The sequence below is a fragment of the Phaethon aethereus genome, assembly GCF_964289735.1.
Source record: "Phaethon aethereus genome assembly, chromosome: 7".
In the NCBI taxonomy this organism is placed as follows: domain Eukaryota; kingdom Metazoa; phylum Chordata; class Aves; order Phaethontiformes; family Phaethontidae; genus Phaethon; species Phaethon aethereus.
The window spans coordinates 1,318,439-1,334,843 of NC_138583.1; the positions used below are offsets into that span (position 1 = coordinate 1,318,439).

Genomic DNA, 16,405 nt, shown 5'->3' on the forward strand with positions numbered 1-16,405 from the left:
GACGATGGTGACAATGAAAAAGTAAGCATTCAGAGAGAGAAAGCAGAAATGCTCAGGCTAAGATTTATGTTGCGTCTCCTGGTTGAAGCAGATGAGATCTTTGAGGACAGTCATCCTTCCCAAAAAGCCATCACCGTCTCCAGTTGATGCCTGAATGGTCCCACTTCTACTGTTCCTCCTCTATGCCATATACACATACTGCTCTATGCATATACACACAATGTGCCCTGTATATTCAGTTGTGTGTTATTTCTCAAGTGTCTGCATGCACCCCTCCATCCCTTGCATCAATCTTAAGAGGGAAAATTGCTTTGATGCCCATCAGATGTGGCTGGAGTCCTTATCAGGAGTACATGCTCAACAGATAGAGAAGCATGGCTGCAGTTCTCTAGGCCTAAGTAAAAGTGACTAATGGATCAGACACAAAGAGAAATTTTATTCTTCTGGTGTTTCTACACCTGCTTTGATGTATCCACAATTAATGGAGGTTTATCTAACCCTCATTACCACCTCAAATAGTATTGTTTTAGTAAACAGCACTGAACTATAGAGATACAAAGGAAATGAAATAACTCTAGCTTTCTGCTAAGGGTCTCTTTGTTAAACACGTCATTATACAAAAAAAAGCTGCATCTATATAACATCTACCTAAAAGCAAGTAGTCTAGCCCTCACTATGAAAGTCCAAACTTCCCCTTTTGTTTGTATGAGACGTGATAATCCCTACTTTGACTCATTTAGTAAAGCAAAGATGTGAAAATCTCTTTCTTATGCAACTTTGGCTTTTTACCAGTGAAATACCTGAAGCAGCCTTATTGCTATAATTATACAATCGGATGGGTTTGTTAGCAGAGCCAGTGAGTTGCAGTCTGTAATTCGCCAGAAATCCCAGCCTTTGCTTGCTCTGAGCGCCACGTGCTTCCCTAAGGACCACTTGCACCTCGCTGTATTGTGATGAGCTGCAGCGCTCTGAATCGCTGCTTGTTGCACAGCACCTGCAAACTCATAAAGCCTCTTCTTGCTAGGACGTATGGCAGCATGCATCCTCTCTCTTTTTGTTTTCTCATTAATTCCTTTATGCAGACTGCTCAAGGGTTGCTGGTTCTTCAAACATGTGTAGTGTAATGATATTCTTTAAAACGTAAATTTGGATTCAACGTAACTCTCATCAGCATGTCCCCTGGACTTCTGTAATGGAGAACAATCCAGGTGACCATGCCATCTTTCTGGCAGTCCAGGTGAGTGAGACAGAACAGCATGACTTCTCAGAGTTTTGTCTTTGTGTACATTGCTAGAAAGAAATACAGTCTTCTGCGATGGACTAACCCTTGCTGCGATGGGGAGGAGGTAGCGAGCCTGACTCATGGCCATCTGAGCCTGCTGAGGAAGGCACTAGTCCCTGGCACTAGTCCCTGCCAGTACACTTGCACCTAGTCCCTGGCAGCTCTTCTCTGTGGCACAACGTGCTACCATTAGTTGGCTTCATCATGACACAGCCTAGTTCCTTACCGATAACTACGGATGACATCTGTTTTCTTCCCGATTGATGCGGAAGACTCAATAATAAAGCTGTTTCTCTGATACTGACATTACCAATGTAATCTGGAGCGTGGTGAGCCTCCAAGAAGGAAGACTTTTTGCATCAGCTGAGGATCTCATCTGCTGTTCATAAAATCGTGTCTCCGTCCGCAGAGGTAATGCGCTCAAACGTTACATAAGGAAGAGCCTACAAGAAATGTATGTCGAATTCCCTCTGTGGTATGTATGAATATTAAATATTTGTGTGATTGGCTGCCTTAAACACCCCATGAATATTTATAACTGGTCGGGGGGACAGTGGGAATTCTTTAGTATAAATTATTTCAAGCCTCATTTCTGTAATACCGCAGTCTTTGCATCTCTTTGCATTCTGGAGGACTAGAGATAGATGACACATAAAAATGGAAGCGATTCCCTTCTTTTGCTTCAGGATTGCAAGGTTATATAATTTAAAGGGAAGATTCGTCTTACAGATTTTCAGGATCAGTGTAATTCTTGAGTATCCTCTTTTAATTTTAAAATACAGATTCCTTTATCTTTTCAATACCAAAATAAGAATTTTTAGGAAGATAGAAGAGTTAAGGAGTTATTTAGGTTTTCGCCTCATTACATGGGCAATGGCTTCATAATCCCCCGCCTGCCCTGACTGCCTTTTAGAAAACTAATCAGAAACTGTCTGTAAGGCTAATGAAATGCTGAATTTCTGAATATAAAAAAGTTAGTGCCGTTCTTTACATGGACTTTTCCAAAATGTGCCTTTTGAGATAGAGCAGATTTTATTCCAGGGAGAATACAGGACCTTACGAATGATGAGAACTTCTGAGGATAACTCAGGAAGCTTGCTAACCCTTTTGCTAAACAGCAGCGTGTCATCTTGACAGTGAACCTCCATCTCTCTTGCCTGTTTGCTTGGTGTGGTAAAGTTACTTTTCTTTTTTTCTTTTTAGGGAGAGTTTTATGAGGCCTGCATGTTGACTTCTCTTTCAGCAGCCTGCTGACCCTTCCCAGGGAGCAGCGATATGGTTCCAGCCTGTCTGGAGGTATCCATCTTCTCTGCTGCCCTCTGCACTGACCCAGCAGCATTTCCTTGACAGCCTAGCGTCAAGGGTTTGTTTGGCATGGCAGTGATGAAGCCCTTCCCTTCCCCTCATGCTACCCAGGGCCAGAATGCATTTTGGATAGCAAAACACATCTCCCCAATAAGATTAAAAAATCCTGAGGGGCAAGAAGCAACCACATCTCCTTTTTTATCAGTATACCTGTTCTGACACCAGGTTTTGGGCAGGAACATGAGAAAAATACTTGACACTGTTCCTCTAGGAAGGAAGAAAACGTTCCTGTGGAGGATGTGTGCCTGTCACATCTGTGTACAGGTCTCTTCTGGAGAACAGGTTGTAACCCTAGCATTGATCCCCTAGGAAGGAGGGGCATGGTGCCCGTGCCTGCTGGAGGGGTTCACAGCCATTCAGCTGAGCACTCAAACAGTAGGAGGACGATCTGCCTTTGAAGCTAGCCCCTGCTTTGAGCAGGAGGCTGGACTAGAGATCTCCAGAGGTCCCTCCCTACCTAAGTTCTGTGACTCTGAGGCAGATAACATTCTGGTGAGTATTTACTGAACACACTGAATTGGGAAGTGAGTCCAGCTAAGCCCCCTTGGCAAAAATAGGAAATTCTAGCTTTGTCCACGTTCACTGTCCAGCAAGTTTTAATGTCAGAGCAGCTGAACCAGTAAAAATTTTCAGTCCTCCTTATGGACCTTTTGTGGATGTATCTATGGAGCCTGCAAACTGATCTGCAGGTCTTTGCTACTTACTTTTATGCCTTCATCAAAGTAGATCTCATTCTTCCGAGGGTCATAGAATCATAGAATGGTTTGGGTTGGAAGGGAACTTTAAAGGTCATCTAGTCCAATCTTCCTGCAATGAGCAGGAACATCTTCAACTGCCCATAAATCCACCGATTTATGGGCTTTGAGGAGCCTGTGAGCCACAGGGCACTTCCAGGGTGTGCAGATTGCAGCCCGTGCTGCTTCATACTTCTCCACAAATGTGCTTTAGTCTTAGACCAGCACAACCACTTCTAAGGTCCAGGCTGATCAGCCTCTGAACACCCCGTCCTTGGTGCCTCAGTGGATACTGTGTCCCTTGCAGTACACGTTTTCTTGCTTCAAAGTCTGTCAGCTGAGCAACTGCAAGACATGCTCCATGGTGGCCCTCAGACATGATTTTCTCTCCTATAATATTATTTTTTGGACAAATTCAGTTGCATCTGCTTTCTCAGGGGTAGTAGGAGAAGCTGTAGCCAAGTCTCCACTGCTAGATTCATGGACAGTGTCAAAGGGCAGATAGGTCCTTAGGGTACCTTCTGCCATTCCCAAGAGCACTGTGCTCTGTCCCTTTCCTGGCGCCTTGAAATCATGTTACCTGCCAGTTCCTCACCGTCCACAGTTACTTATCAACCTGTCACACTCCCAGAATAGATACCATCCTGACCATTTGCCAAATAAATCCTATGACTTTCATGCTCTGATGGTGTACTCCCTGCCCAGGAAACTTCAGGCCTCCATGGATCCCAGGGATCACAGCTAATATCTAAAATGTCTTTTGAATTTAGGGACTCTGAACCCTGACCTTGGCGTAGATTCACCAGAGGAAAGTAGCTTTTGCATTTTGCAAGGGAAAATATTTTGGTGGACAGATAATCCACTGCAGGCTTTTTCTGAGCAGTTCTGTTTTGTTTTATTGAGATGTTTATGCTTTTGTGATCTCTCTGTCCCCTTCCTTCCTGGAGTCTGATGGCCACCACAGGAGCTGCCTTTACACCCTTAATATTATCTGAGAACCTCTGAGGGCAGAAGGGGGTCCCTGTGGGAGGGCTTGGCACAACGGGATGTTCATATTGTCACTCTCCTGCAGTAAAGAGTGCCTGGAGGTGTGTATCCCAATGTAATAGGGACAGCTACGCTTCTAGCCCGAGCAGCTTTGCTGAGCAGCTTCACCCAGGACACCATGCTCTTCCATCTTACTGTTCCTCACTAAATGTGTTAGTTAAAGCTAGGAGCCACCTTACTGGCACCAGATGCTCTTGAGCTGCAAGCCACTGTGCTGAGGAATTGGCCCTGGGCTCTCTTCTCTGTACTCTTCTCCAGGGCGTCTTTTATTAGCCCCATCCTTTTTCTGGAAGATAATACTCCTAATAGGCTTAATCCTGCATAAATTCTCACTGTCAGCAGTCTGTCCTTTTCTTTCTTTACACAGCCTGTGTGATTCCTCCAGCTGGGAATTAATGACAAGTGTTGAGACAGTCCTGAAACATTAAGAAGCTGATAGCCGCCTTCTCTTGCTCACAATCCAAACACCTTTCTCCTTATTCCCAGGTTGTAGGTCAAGATCCAGTTTCCCCAGAGAGTTCAACATGGGGAGACTTTGCTAGTGCTTAATTCACCATTATAACTGGTTGAAGCGCAGTGTACCGTGAGCTCTAATTGCTTTCATGCTTTCTGTCCTTGACACCCCTTCCAGATAGCTGATGTGTCCTTCGCCTATGACAGCTTGTACTGCATGCTACTCGTGTTGGAGGTCTTCCTCATCTGTTTTCATGGGCTTGTACAACCCTACCAGGCTCCAGCTGGAGGCAGCGGGGCAGGGGTCTCTGGCCTAACCCTGCTTCCAGCAGAGCAAATGTCAAGCTACAGCAGGTGTCCAGGTGAGTCAGGGCAGTCCCTGGGGATGGAGACCCCCTAGCACTCAGGGCCCCATCCTAGGGATGCCCCGTGCACATGGGAAGGGGCTATACCCTCATGTCCAACTGGGATTTTCTCTCGTTGCAGTTGTGCCCATTGGCTCTTGTCCTGTGGCTTTGAATTTCTAAGAAAAGTCTGGCTCTGTCACCTCTGTCACCTTCCCTTTAGGATGTGGAAAATTCAGTTAGATCCTCACTTCTCAATTCGTCTCTTGCTTAATTCCACATTTATTTAATCTCCTGTCTTTTCAATTCATCCATTTTCCTTTTCCATGTATGTGGTTTCAGACTCGCTGAGGGGAAGACTGACAGTGCAGCCGGATTTTGGTCTGAAATGCTTCAGCATCTCCTGTAAGGTCTTTGTGGACTAGACTCGTCTGTGGGGGACTGATAGAACTTCATACTTTGACTCTGAGACAAAAAAAATGGGTTTTTTTTCATTCAGCCTCGCAGGCTGCTCAGAATGACTGCATGTAGGTAGTGGTGGTTGGCCAAGACGTGGTGGTGGCCAAGACATGGTGGTAGCCAGGATATCCCAAGAAGGGTGGCTGTGTAAAATCCGGGACCCACATCAGAGCCTGGCCGTGCCCCTCCTCCCATCCCCATGAGCACGCCACTCCACAGTCTGCAGGGTCCACACAGCCCCAGCCGCTGCTGCCGGACCAGGCCGGGATGTAGCGGCTCCTGTGGCACCTTTCCTGTCAGGGACGGGACGCTGGGCTGGATGGGACAATACGCCAAAGATTGTGCAGTTCTTTTCTATTTACATGGAAGCAAAATGAATCTTGAGAGGAATGTGTTTATCCTCCCATTCCTTGCTTTGCATCTACTATCTGTGTCGGTCCTGTGCAACGCAGCAGAGCTAAAGAAATAACAGTAAAATGAGGAAAACTTAATGCAGAAACAAACAAAACTGTAGTTACAGTATTGCATCTTCCCTGTGCTGTGGGGAAGAGGAGAGTCTGAACCTTGGACACAAATCGCATCTGCCAAACTGCCGTCACTGCACGGGGTGATGCCGGCGCTTCTGTCCCTGGCCACAGCCTCAGCAGGGTCTCTGCACAAAAGGCTGCTTTCCTCCTGGTCTGAGTTAACGGAGGCAGACCGGAGGGGCCGGGGGGCCGGCACCCAGCCCCTGCAGCCAACGTGACTGCTGCAGCGACGCAGCACGGGCTGGACGGAGGAAGGAGAGCCGGGCGCAAGCTTGCTGCTCGTAGGTTTTCTGTGGGGTCCCTCAGCAACTGCAGATGCTGCGGACACCGCCAATGCTGGCAGAGCGGCTCCTTGCTCATTAAGTAGGTATAAGCTACAGCCAACCCTGCCGTCTCATTCTAGCTCTGATCCACCCAGCGTCTTATGCCTTCCACTGCATCAACTGATCGGATTAATTGCTGTGCAGCTGGGATGAGAGGCGGGGAGAACTGAGAGCAGATGAAAGCTTTTATGCTGCTTCCATTCACCCTCAGATCATTAGCCCTCGCATTGCCAAGTGTTCCCGGGCTTGCCACATCTCCCATGCTACTTCGTCATCTGCTAGCATGGCCATGGACAGCTTGCATGCTTGCCACAAATAAAGGAAATTGAAATCTCATGAGAAGCCCTGCCAGAAGCCCTCATTTTTAAGCTAGCTGTTGCAAGCTGATCTAAACACATTGGGAGGAAAATGACGGTTTTACTCCTGTGACAGCTGAACAGTCGTTCGTACCTGGTGCATCAAGGCTGAGATACCCCCATTGCTTTCAGGGAAAAATCTATTTTAAAATCCTCTCTTAGCCAGTATTTTTGCAGAAGAAAGAAAAGGCCTTGAGGCTAAACTTGATCCTCGCAGGCTGCATATTTCAGTACTGGAAGTCTGTGACTCAGTGGCCTCTGGAAGCTCTCCAAGCTATCAGTAGCTCAAAGGAGGAATTAAAAACTCAACGAACTGCCTGTTCTCCTGAAACTTGTTTTGTACATGCTATGGAAGAGATGAGAGATTTGAAAGAAGGCAGCCCTGTCCAAGAACCATTGGCTATAACACGTCACAGCAAGCAATGAATATTTATTTTATTGAAAAGCTTAGACATCTTTTAATGAGCCTTTTTACCAAGTTTATATGGAAGAATTTGCCAAAATACCATGTACACTATAATAAATCCCAAGGTGCCTAATAGGCTTCCCCACTTTGTCGTCTATCCCTAGCAGTCTCTATGTAGAGACGTCAGAATACCTGTTTTGTCCCCCAAAAAGGAAAGGAGAGACTGAGTAGCATTTCTGGCATTTTTCCAGACAGTTGGAAAAGCTGATGTGAACAGAGATATGTCCTGCGCCAGCCTGTGAAACCAGGCTTGGGGTGGCAGGAGGAATCTTAAGGAAGGTGAGTCTGAGGCTGGATGTTAGACAATCAGTTCATCAGAGCTCGGGGAGGAAGATGGCCCCTCTGGCTGAGCCTCTGCTTCTAGACAAGAGTGGTCCTTGTTTCACTCTACAGTTTTAGTCCCCAGATCTTCCTTGCCCTCATCCCACATCCATGTCCGGTGGATATCTTGGACCTGTCCATCCCTGATGGTTAAGGCTTACTTTCGAGCCAAATACAGAAGAGAACAAAATCAGCACCTCAGATTAAAATAGGAAAGAAACTCAAAGTTTCTGGACACTTCAGGAAATCACCCATGAAAAGGGCTCTAGTACTTGCTGAAAATAGAGCTTGCAAGCCCAACATAGGCGGTGAAGCAAGTGATCTTCTGCTCTTGGGAGTGCCTTACTTGGAAGAGGAGAACTTGAAGAAAAGGCAGCACCATGGCTCGGTGCCTTCAGACACGGCCTGTCAGTGTGCATTCCTGATCACAATCAGGAAACATCTTCCCACTGTTTTTGCCACATTTTCCTAGTTCTCAAGAGCAAGGGCTGACTGAGCTGGCTCACCCAAGAAAGAGATTCAGTGAAGGGATCCTTCCAACTGAAGTTAAAGCCATTGCTTTCATGCTTGCTATGGGTGCTAGGACTTGGTACTGCTGCGCCTCAGTAGTGTCTTCTGAAGTGATCAGCCCAGGACAGAAAGCTTAGCAGAGAAAGATGTTTTGGAAAGCTGGAATTTGACATCTTCTCAAAGGGGATGTCCAGCTGGAGGAGCTGGAGCTGGAGATCTCTTCACCAATGCAGCAGAGAGAGAGATTTCTATTAAGCTTGGTACCTAACAGCCAGAAATGGTCTGAAAGTGTTCTTTGTGGATTCCTTGGTCATAAAATGCTCATTTGCTGAAACTAAAATATTTTTCTAGGAATGTGCTAATTCAAACAAAGGCTTAGCCAGAAAAGGCTTTCTGCTTCCAAAAAGAGGGAATTTCTGGTTAATGGAGCGAGAGCGAATCACTTAATTTAACCACCAGCTTGGTGAGTTTGAGCTCTCAGCTGAAATATAGCAGAATCCAGGTTATGTCCTTGCTCCAGCAAATGCATCCTGCTCATTTGAAGTGGAACAACCCCAGCAGGAACAACTCACACAAGGATCTGCTGGGTCCTCCTCATGCCTTGGAACAGGGAAATCACTGAGCCTGAAAATCCCCTATTCTAGGCAAATTCTCTGGCTGCTGGTTGTTGGCTGTCCAGACCAAGTCTGTAAGGTGACAAGCCAACGTGCTGGCAGGGACAGAAGTCCCTTGCTGTAGAGAACCTACAACCAGCCCCAGCCATAACGAAGCTTGGCCATTTCCAAGTCTGCTGGATGAACATCAGCACTTGAGCTGCCTTCAGTTCCTCCCCTGGCACTGCAGCCTGGTAGATTTTTAAGGGACAAACTTTTTTTGAGCTTTGCTCACTTGCATATATTTGCCCAAGGACAGAAGTTGTATTGAAGGTTCACACTCCCCAAAACCTGCATGTAGACAACCACACATGGATTTCCTGGAATTTGCTAGAGCAGCAAAATTTAAGTTGAGTTCACTTGTGCAGCACAAAAGCAAGTGCTAATTTCTCAAGCTAACCTGCCCTGGCTTTTGTTCCCCTTCTCCCCCTCCATAAAGGTAAAATACTGGTTTTATTCTAGCCTTTCAACTATGTAAATACTGTTGCACGGCCAATATGCAACCAATTATAGAGGGAGCAGATGTTTTTCACAATAATGCAACAAACACTCTTCTTTTTTTTGCCATTTGCCTTAAAGATATTTATCTCCTGATGATTTCATGTTCAAGTCTTTCATATTTCTGTGTTGCAGTGATTGTCCCCTTAAGGTGACATGTCTTTCAAACGCGCAGGGGAGGAAGAATACAAATTAGTCTGATAGAGGTGGGTAAGTAAATTGGCTGTGGTCACCCGGCTGCCTGCGCTCCTCCAGCTGTTCAGAGGAGGCAACTTGCTGGCAGAGCCGTGCCGTTGTCAGTGCAGTGGCTTGCGTGCGTCAGGCTTGCAGTGGCTGTGACTGGAATGTGTTTTACATCTGGTGTGCACTTCTGTGCTCAGAAGGACCTCACGTGCCTTCAGCCATAAACGGAGTGCTGAACCCCTGGGGATCAATCCCCACCAGCAGCAGCAGAGCCATTCCGTTTCCAAGAATAATCTTCCATCCGAAAAAAAAAGGTGCATCATCCAATACCTTAATCTTACCACATGGCTGGGTGAGCTTCAGCCTTTGGTAAAGGGTTTCCCCTTTACTGTTGCCAGTGAAAACATGTGTCCCAGCTGCACGTGTAGCCCTTTGGGAAGCCTCACCTCCACAGCCACCAACCCAAGCAAGACCTTGGAGGTGGGAGGCTGCGACCGTGTGCCTCTGAGTGCCTTGTGGTTGTAGGGGCACTAATTGTTACTATTTGTAGACCTGGCTGGAAAAATTCTTACAAAGCAGTTGTACGTGTTTCTTCTTGTTGTTCTCTTTGGCCAGTTTGCCACAATCACCAGGTGGTTGCTCTCCTTGTAGGGCCTGTCAAAATGTCTGGGAGGAAAAAGGGGAAGAGTTTGCTTCCAGTATATTCCCTGCTCCTTCCAGCTGCTAATTATGGGGTGTGGGAATGCCTTGAAGTTCCTCTAGGAGACATTTGTGGAGCTAGGGTTACTTCAATGGGAAGACAGTCACAGATTTTGTAAAAAGCCTGGATTTCTTCACTGTGCTTCTTGTGAACAACTTGTGTTGTTAGTCCTTGTGTTTTTTCCAGCTGGAAGAAGAGAGTGGTGCCACAGATGTTTTCATTCTTATTGACTCCTAGGCTAGAGGCACGATTGTCAGCATGTGGTGAAGGCAAGTATTAATGAGTAATCTTTCAAAAGATCTCTCCTTTATTTCAGAGTCTCCTGAAATTGGGCCCTCAGTTGTGGTTCACACAACTGTGATGTTTGGAAGCGAGAACGTGGATTCAGACCCTGCAGAGGTGCAGCAGTTAATTCTCAGTCACCTGGAGAGGATTGTGCCATCCCTACCTAAACCAGCCAGCATCAAGTGTCAGAAATGGAGATACTCTCAGGTAGGCTGTGGTGGGATCAGTCATCTGGGAGGATGCTGCTGGGGCAATGCTGTAGTACAGACTTGCGATGTATCACAAAAAACAGGACATCATATGACCCAGTGGTTTTCATCCTTGGGGAGCAGGCGGAAAGGGGATAGTTGCTTGACATCTGTAATACATTCCTCCACATAGTCGTGAGCAGAATTGAAGGCTGGCCAGCGACAGCCAGATCATTTCTAGTTATCTCTTTACATAGTGGACCTGGCTCAGCAGTAAGTTATGCAGCACTCCTGGTAAGTAGGGACAGGAGCAGTGCACAGGAAGGAAGTAAATCCCACATACTATGGTGGAATTTTCACTGGTATTTAAAAATGTGACTCAATCTGTCTCTTCTGTATACAAAAGTATGTGATATTATTAGCAAAATTCCCACCCTACCACAGAGTAGCAGAAGTCCTTGTGTTCAGATGTACTAATTGTTATTATTTGATTTGGCCCAATTCAATTTTGTATGTTATACGAAAAATATTTTAAAGTAAACTACCTAAGGGTAATAATAGCAAAATGTGTATATTTTACAGACTTCTTTTAAAAATCCAAGGAAATTGTTGGCAATTTCCTAAAGTATTGAGTGTATCTACATGTTTACCCAAAGCCTCTTAAGTTAAATTACATTGGTGAAATTGAATGTGGAAGTTGCTGCAAAATATTTACTTAAAGCAGTTGCCTAAAAATTTTTCCTTTTATGAAGTCTGGAAAAGTTATTGTAGATGACTGTTGTGAAGTCTGCTCATACACCTTGATCTGCATCCAATTTAGGAACCTGGTCTCATTAGCACAAAGTTTATTTTTTTCAGAGTTAAGTATTGGTAGTTTGCAAATCACTTACCAGTGCATAGTATTTGTTCTCAGCTGTCATATAAAAATGACCTTAACATAGGTTTTAATGTTTCAGGTGACTCATACAAAAATCATGGTATTTCACATGTTCCTCTCTATCTGTTCAGGGTTTTTTTGCTAGTAGCAGTATCTCTCTACAGTTGTTACTGTTAAGGTATCCTTTTCTGGTTGTCACTTCTGGTCTTTTCTTCTGTGTTGTCTGTTACCTTTCTGCTTCAAACTGCTTGCGAGCATAAAAGCTGCACGTGGTAGGGAAAAGAAGAATTGGATCTATCTCCAGCAGACAGATACTTGGTTGACCAGCTGTGGAAAGCGTTCCCAAAACAACAAAAGAACTATTTTTAAACAGAATTATACACCCTAGATACTGCTGCTATCACAGAGCTCTATCATAAAATTTGACAAATTCAGCTACTTTGTTTATGTGTGCAAGGAAAGGACTTAATATGCCTTTTCCTTGCACTGCTCACATTTTTAGCAGTGTCAAAGGCGATATAAAAGCATATGCATCATACATGGTCCATGATGATTTATTTCACCATGAAAACATGGATAAAGGAAAAGACAAGAACAGCAGTTAGTTTCTTACTACTGAATTAAAAAAAAAAAGTCTCAATTACATTCTACCAAACAACTATGCTTTTTAAATCCTGGCAAAATTATGGCCATACAGGATTTATTATAACCTTTTACCTGTTGCTTCATCTTTTGGAGGTAGCTGAAACAGTGGCTGTAGGAATGAACTCTTACTTTCCACAATTGCTTCAAAATTGCCGATTTCCTAAATCACTAGGTGTGCATCCTGTTTCCCCTATTTAAAAATTACATTCAGACATCATACCGCTGGATGATGCTGTATTATTTTCTCAAACCACTGTACAATTTACAGCTCTTCCTGCTTTCTTCTCCTGCCTCTGTTGCCTGCTATCGACCATGCTGCTACTAACCAAAACCTCTGACTTCAGCAGCTGCTTGTGCTTTAGGGCTGTATCACAGGAGGAATTATCACCAGTCTTTAATTTGGTGGATGAATGTCAATATGTCTTAGATTGCAAATAAGTCAGTGTAGGTCAGATCCGTTATCTCAATAAAGAGATCTTTATTGCCACCCTGTAAAGTAATCACCACCTAAATTAAATATCTGGGACAGAGCCCCCTCTTTCTCTTAAAGCTATCTTTATTTTCAGTTGTAATAGGCTGTTGCCACAGAAACAAAGGAAACTGATAAGATGGGTGCATCTTTCCTCTGAATCTTTTAGATGGGATTTATCCTACTTGTTAATTAAATCTGTCCTTCATGTGGCCAAACACAATCCTGGGATTAAAATGCAGACATTACAATCATCCGTGGCGGATGAGGGATTAGGACTTCCAAACTTCTACTGACACTACTTAGCACCACAGCTGCAATTCTGGATCCCCTGCTTTAATTATGGTAAGACACTATTAGCATTCAGAGCCAACAGCTTCCCAGCCTATCATGTCCCTTTGACAGAGTCATTTATATGTATAAGAGATACTGGGAAAACACATAATCGTATAAATTGGACCTCTTCAGAGGGTGTCATCTCAGAAGGGACCTCTTCAGGTCTCTAGTCAAACCTGTTCTCAGCGCAGAATTATCACCAGCACTAGGTGACCTCGACCATGGCTTTGTTTAGCTGAGTCTTGAAGTCTTCGAGGATGGAGATCCAACAAGCCATATAGCCAAGGGTAATTTGGAATTTATGTTGGAAAACACCTTCAGAAGAACTTGAAGAAGGGGCAGGATCATTGCTTTCCCCAGCCACTATGTCTAGAGTGAGGGCCTTTACTATATTGAGCTCACAGTCTTGCCACACAGGCAAAAAGATGCAGGCTGAGATGTGAAAATATTGATCCTGTGATCAGTATGACAAACCAGAAGCCATTTGGCACAGCCAGCATCAAATAAACACGGAGTGGTCCAGAAGGAAGGACACTCAAAAAGTCTTTTTCTGCTAAAACTTTCTTCACTGTTTATGCTCAGTGACCTTGATCTGTAAGAAAAAATTAGGAATAAATTAACTACTGACCTAAAATTAGTCTGAGGAAGATCATCTCTGGCTGGATTCTAGAGCTAGACTCTTCTGGTTAAGTTGAATAATGAAGAATGGGTCACAACTGGCTACAAACTCATTTCAGATAATTACCTTCTTTAAAGAGATGGTAACATACTGGTAACACAAAATGCAGCCAGTAACATAAATGTGGGTGTTTTGCAGCTGATCTGTACTTGGAAATGGCAGATAATGGCATGGCAGTGGCTAGCTGAATGTACATTTGAATCAATGCAAAAATCCCCTGGACTGAACAAGATGCCTTGGACTTTAGGTCTTGTTCACCGGAGCTGACAGTTGCACAATGGGATACGGTACTGCACAGGAATCCAAAACATATCTTTGGACTAAAGGCAGAAAGTCAAGAAATGAATGAAAGAAAATTGTACTCTCTGTATCACACTTTATGGTCTCTGTGGTTTGATCTCTATTGCTGGTCTACTGCTGTGCTTCTGCTCTTTTTTTTTTCCTCTCTGTCTCTGGCTTTCTAGATATTTTTTCCTCTTTTTCAACTTTTCATCCTTATGGGTCTTGTTTTGACATTCCTTTTCTCAGACTATTTCTTCCCACCTCCTCCTTTTATCATCATCAAGCTGTCCTTCATCTTCTTTTTTATCCTTTCTGCCTGAGCCTGCCTTGCTCTCACGTTTACCTTTAGGCCAGTGCTGCTGCTGCCTTATCTCTGTTCTGAGATTCACCAATGCTGCTCTGGGATGCACTGATTTAGTACAATATGGACACTCAGCCTTTGTATGCAAGTTTGAAACAGGCTACAACAACATGTTACACAGCCAAACATGGTAAAAAAACAAATCCTGTGTGCTTTTACTCTGCCATTTGACATGCATTGGTGTTGGTCATAAAGTACAATACCAAAAAGAGGTCTTGGTCTCCCCATGAGTTCCAGGTAGCTTCAGGTTAATAGGTATTGGCCAAAGCAAAGTCCATTCACTTTTAGAAATGTTACACAGAAATGCTCCAGAGCTGCCACCCCACAATGCAAGTTTAACTGAGGGTATAGTGCCAGGAAAATTACATTTAAAATTAAAACAATGCATACATTAAGAATTACACTAAATATTTATCAAAGCAACCTTATTCAGAACTTGTCCCAAGCTACTTACAGGGAAAGTTTTGATTGTATCTCAAGCAGTGTCTAAAAATTGTTGTGCTGCTGTGATGAAAAAGCAGACCAGTGTAGCAGAGCTGGAGACAAGGTGTGTTGTCCAAAGGCTGTACGTACGCTTGCACAGCAGCATGAAGCCCGGGCAGGTCATCATGACAGCCGTTACTCTGAAGTCCCCCTCGCTTCCCATCCGGGAAGGTCACCTGGTCAACCCAGTCGTGTTGCAGGCTCTCTGGGAAATGGCAGGCTCCCTTTCCTTTGTCGAACAGTTACGTATCTGGGGGTTCTTGCAAGCCCACTTTGCTGACATGAGATTATGTATCTTCGTACCTTCTGTCTTAGAGATCTCCATGCCTCATCTATCCAGGGTCAGAGAATTAATTTCTGCTGAGACAGACTGAGAATAAGACAGGATGGGACTGTTAAGTTTCTAAATTTCCACATGCAGGAAAGCTTTATTCTGATTATTTAACTCCAGAAGATAAATATTTTACTATGGTACTTCATCATTAATGCTTGGATGTACAATCAGGGATGGGAAGGGTGCTTCATATAAGGAATATGGACCTTGCTGGCATGAAATTCAGGTTAATAAAATACTTTCTTTTCCATCTCCCTGTATGCTTTTCTTTTTCAGGTTACAAAAGCTGTGCCCAATTGTCTGGGACGAATGATTCTTCATACTCAACCTCTCCTGATTTGTGGGGGCGATGGATTTACTCGTTCCAACTTCGATGGCTGCATAGATTCTGCTATGAGTCTTGCAGAGGCTGTGAAGTCTCATTTATAGCAATTTCAAAGTTGGCTGCTAAATTTAGTCTAGATTGATGATGAATTTTACTATGATGGATTGAATTCTAGTTTAATGTTAACATCACTGGCCTCTATCTTGCAAAAATAAATAAAGGAAGATCTATTGGTGTGCTGTTATAATTATTGGGGTGGAACTGAGTTGAATTTTCCAGAATCTGTGCTGTGAGTTGTTACTTTGCTTGAAGTAAAGCTTTTTCTGGCTCTAGTCAGAGGCACTGAGCTCCAGCAGTCTTGAAAGGTCTCCTGATAATTTTACAGCCCATGAAAATTATGTCAAGACCTGAAGCAGCACAAAAACCCATGGAGCTGCAGAGTTTACTCCTTCTCTGAGCATTTGGAGCCCTGGAAGTGACAGAAGGAACATGTACAATTGATCCCAGAGCTTTCATACATACATGTGGTCATTTCTTCTGGTGCAGATCAGCCCTGGTCATGGTTATTGTGTTGGCCGTGGGGAATCAGTGATGGGGCATACCGTGCTATGCTTCTCAAGCTGAATGGCCTATGCACGGTCTAACCATATCGACTCAACCATGTCTAACCATGTCTCCAGGCACGGACAACTTTTAAGTGAGGGATAGTAGTTGTCTGCTGAACAGCTTTCTTAGCCCACAGTTTTCCGGAGCCCTGGCTGCAGATTGCTGGAAGAGCTCATTTAAGAGCTTGATGACATTACTGGCAGTCATGTGCCACTGAAACATGGTTTCTGTCCTGGGTGCAGTCAGCCCAGCTGTGCTTGTAAAAGAAAGAATAGAGAGAAGGTGAAAGAGAAGGTGTGCATGTTTCTAGGGCT

General features: G+C 44.4%; 1 protein-coding gene across 1 annotated transcript in view; it reads left to right on the top strand.

Moving 5' to 3' along the window:
• Positions 1-15,780, top strand: part of RNLS (renalase, FAD dependent amine oxidase) — a 77,511-nt gene extending 61,731 nt beyond the window's left edge. Inside the window, exons 6-7 of the mRNA XM_082002264.1 lie at positions 10,538-10,713; positions 15,437-15,780. Coding sequence (XP_081858390.1) covers positions 10,538-10,713; positions 15,437-15,589 — 329 coding nt within the window. The 3' untranslated portion in view covers positions 15,590-15,780. The remainder of the gene's footprint in view (positions 1-10,537; positions 10,714-15,436) is intronic.
• The last annotated feature ends 625 nt before the right edge of the window (positions 15,781-16,405 follow it).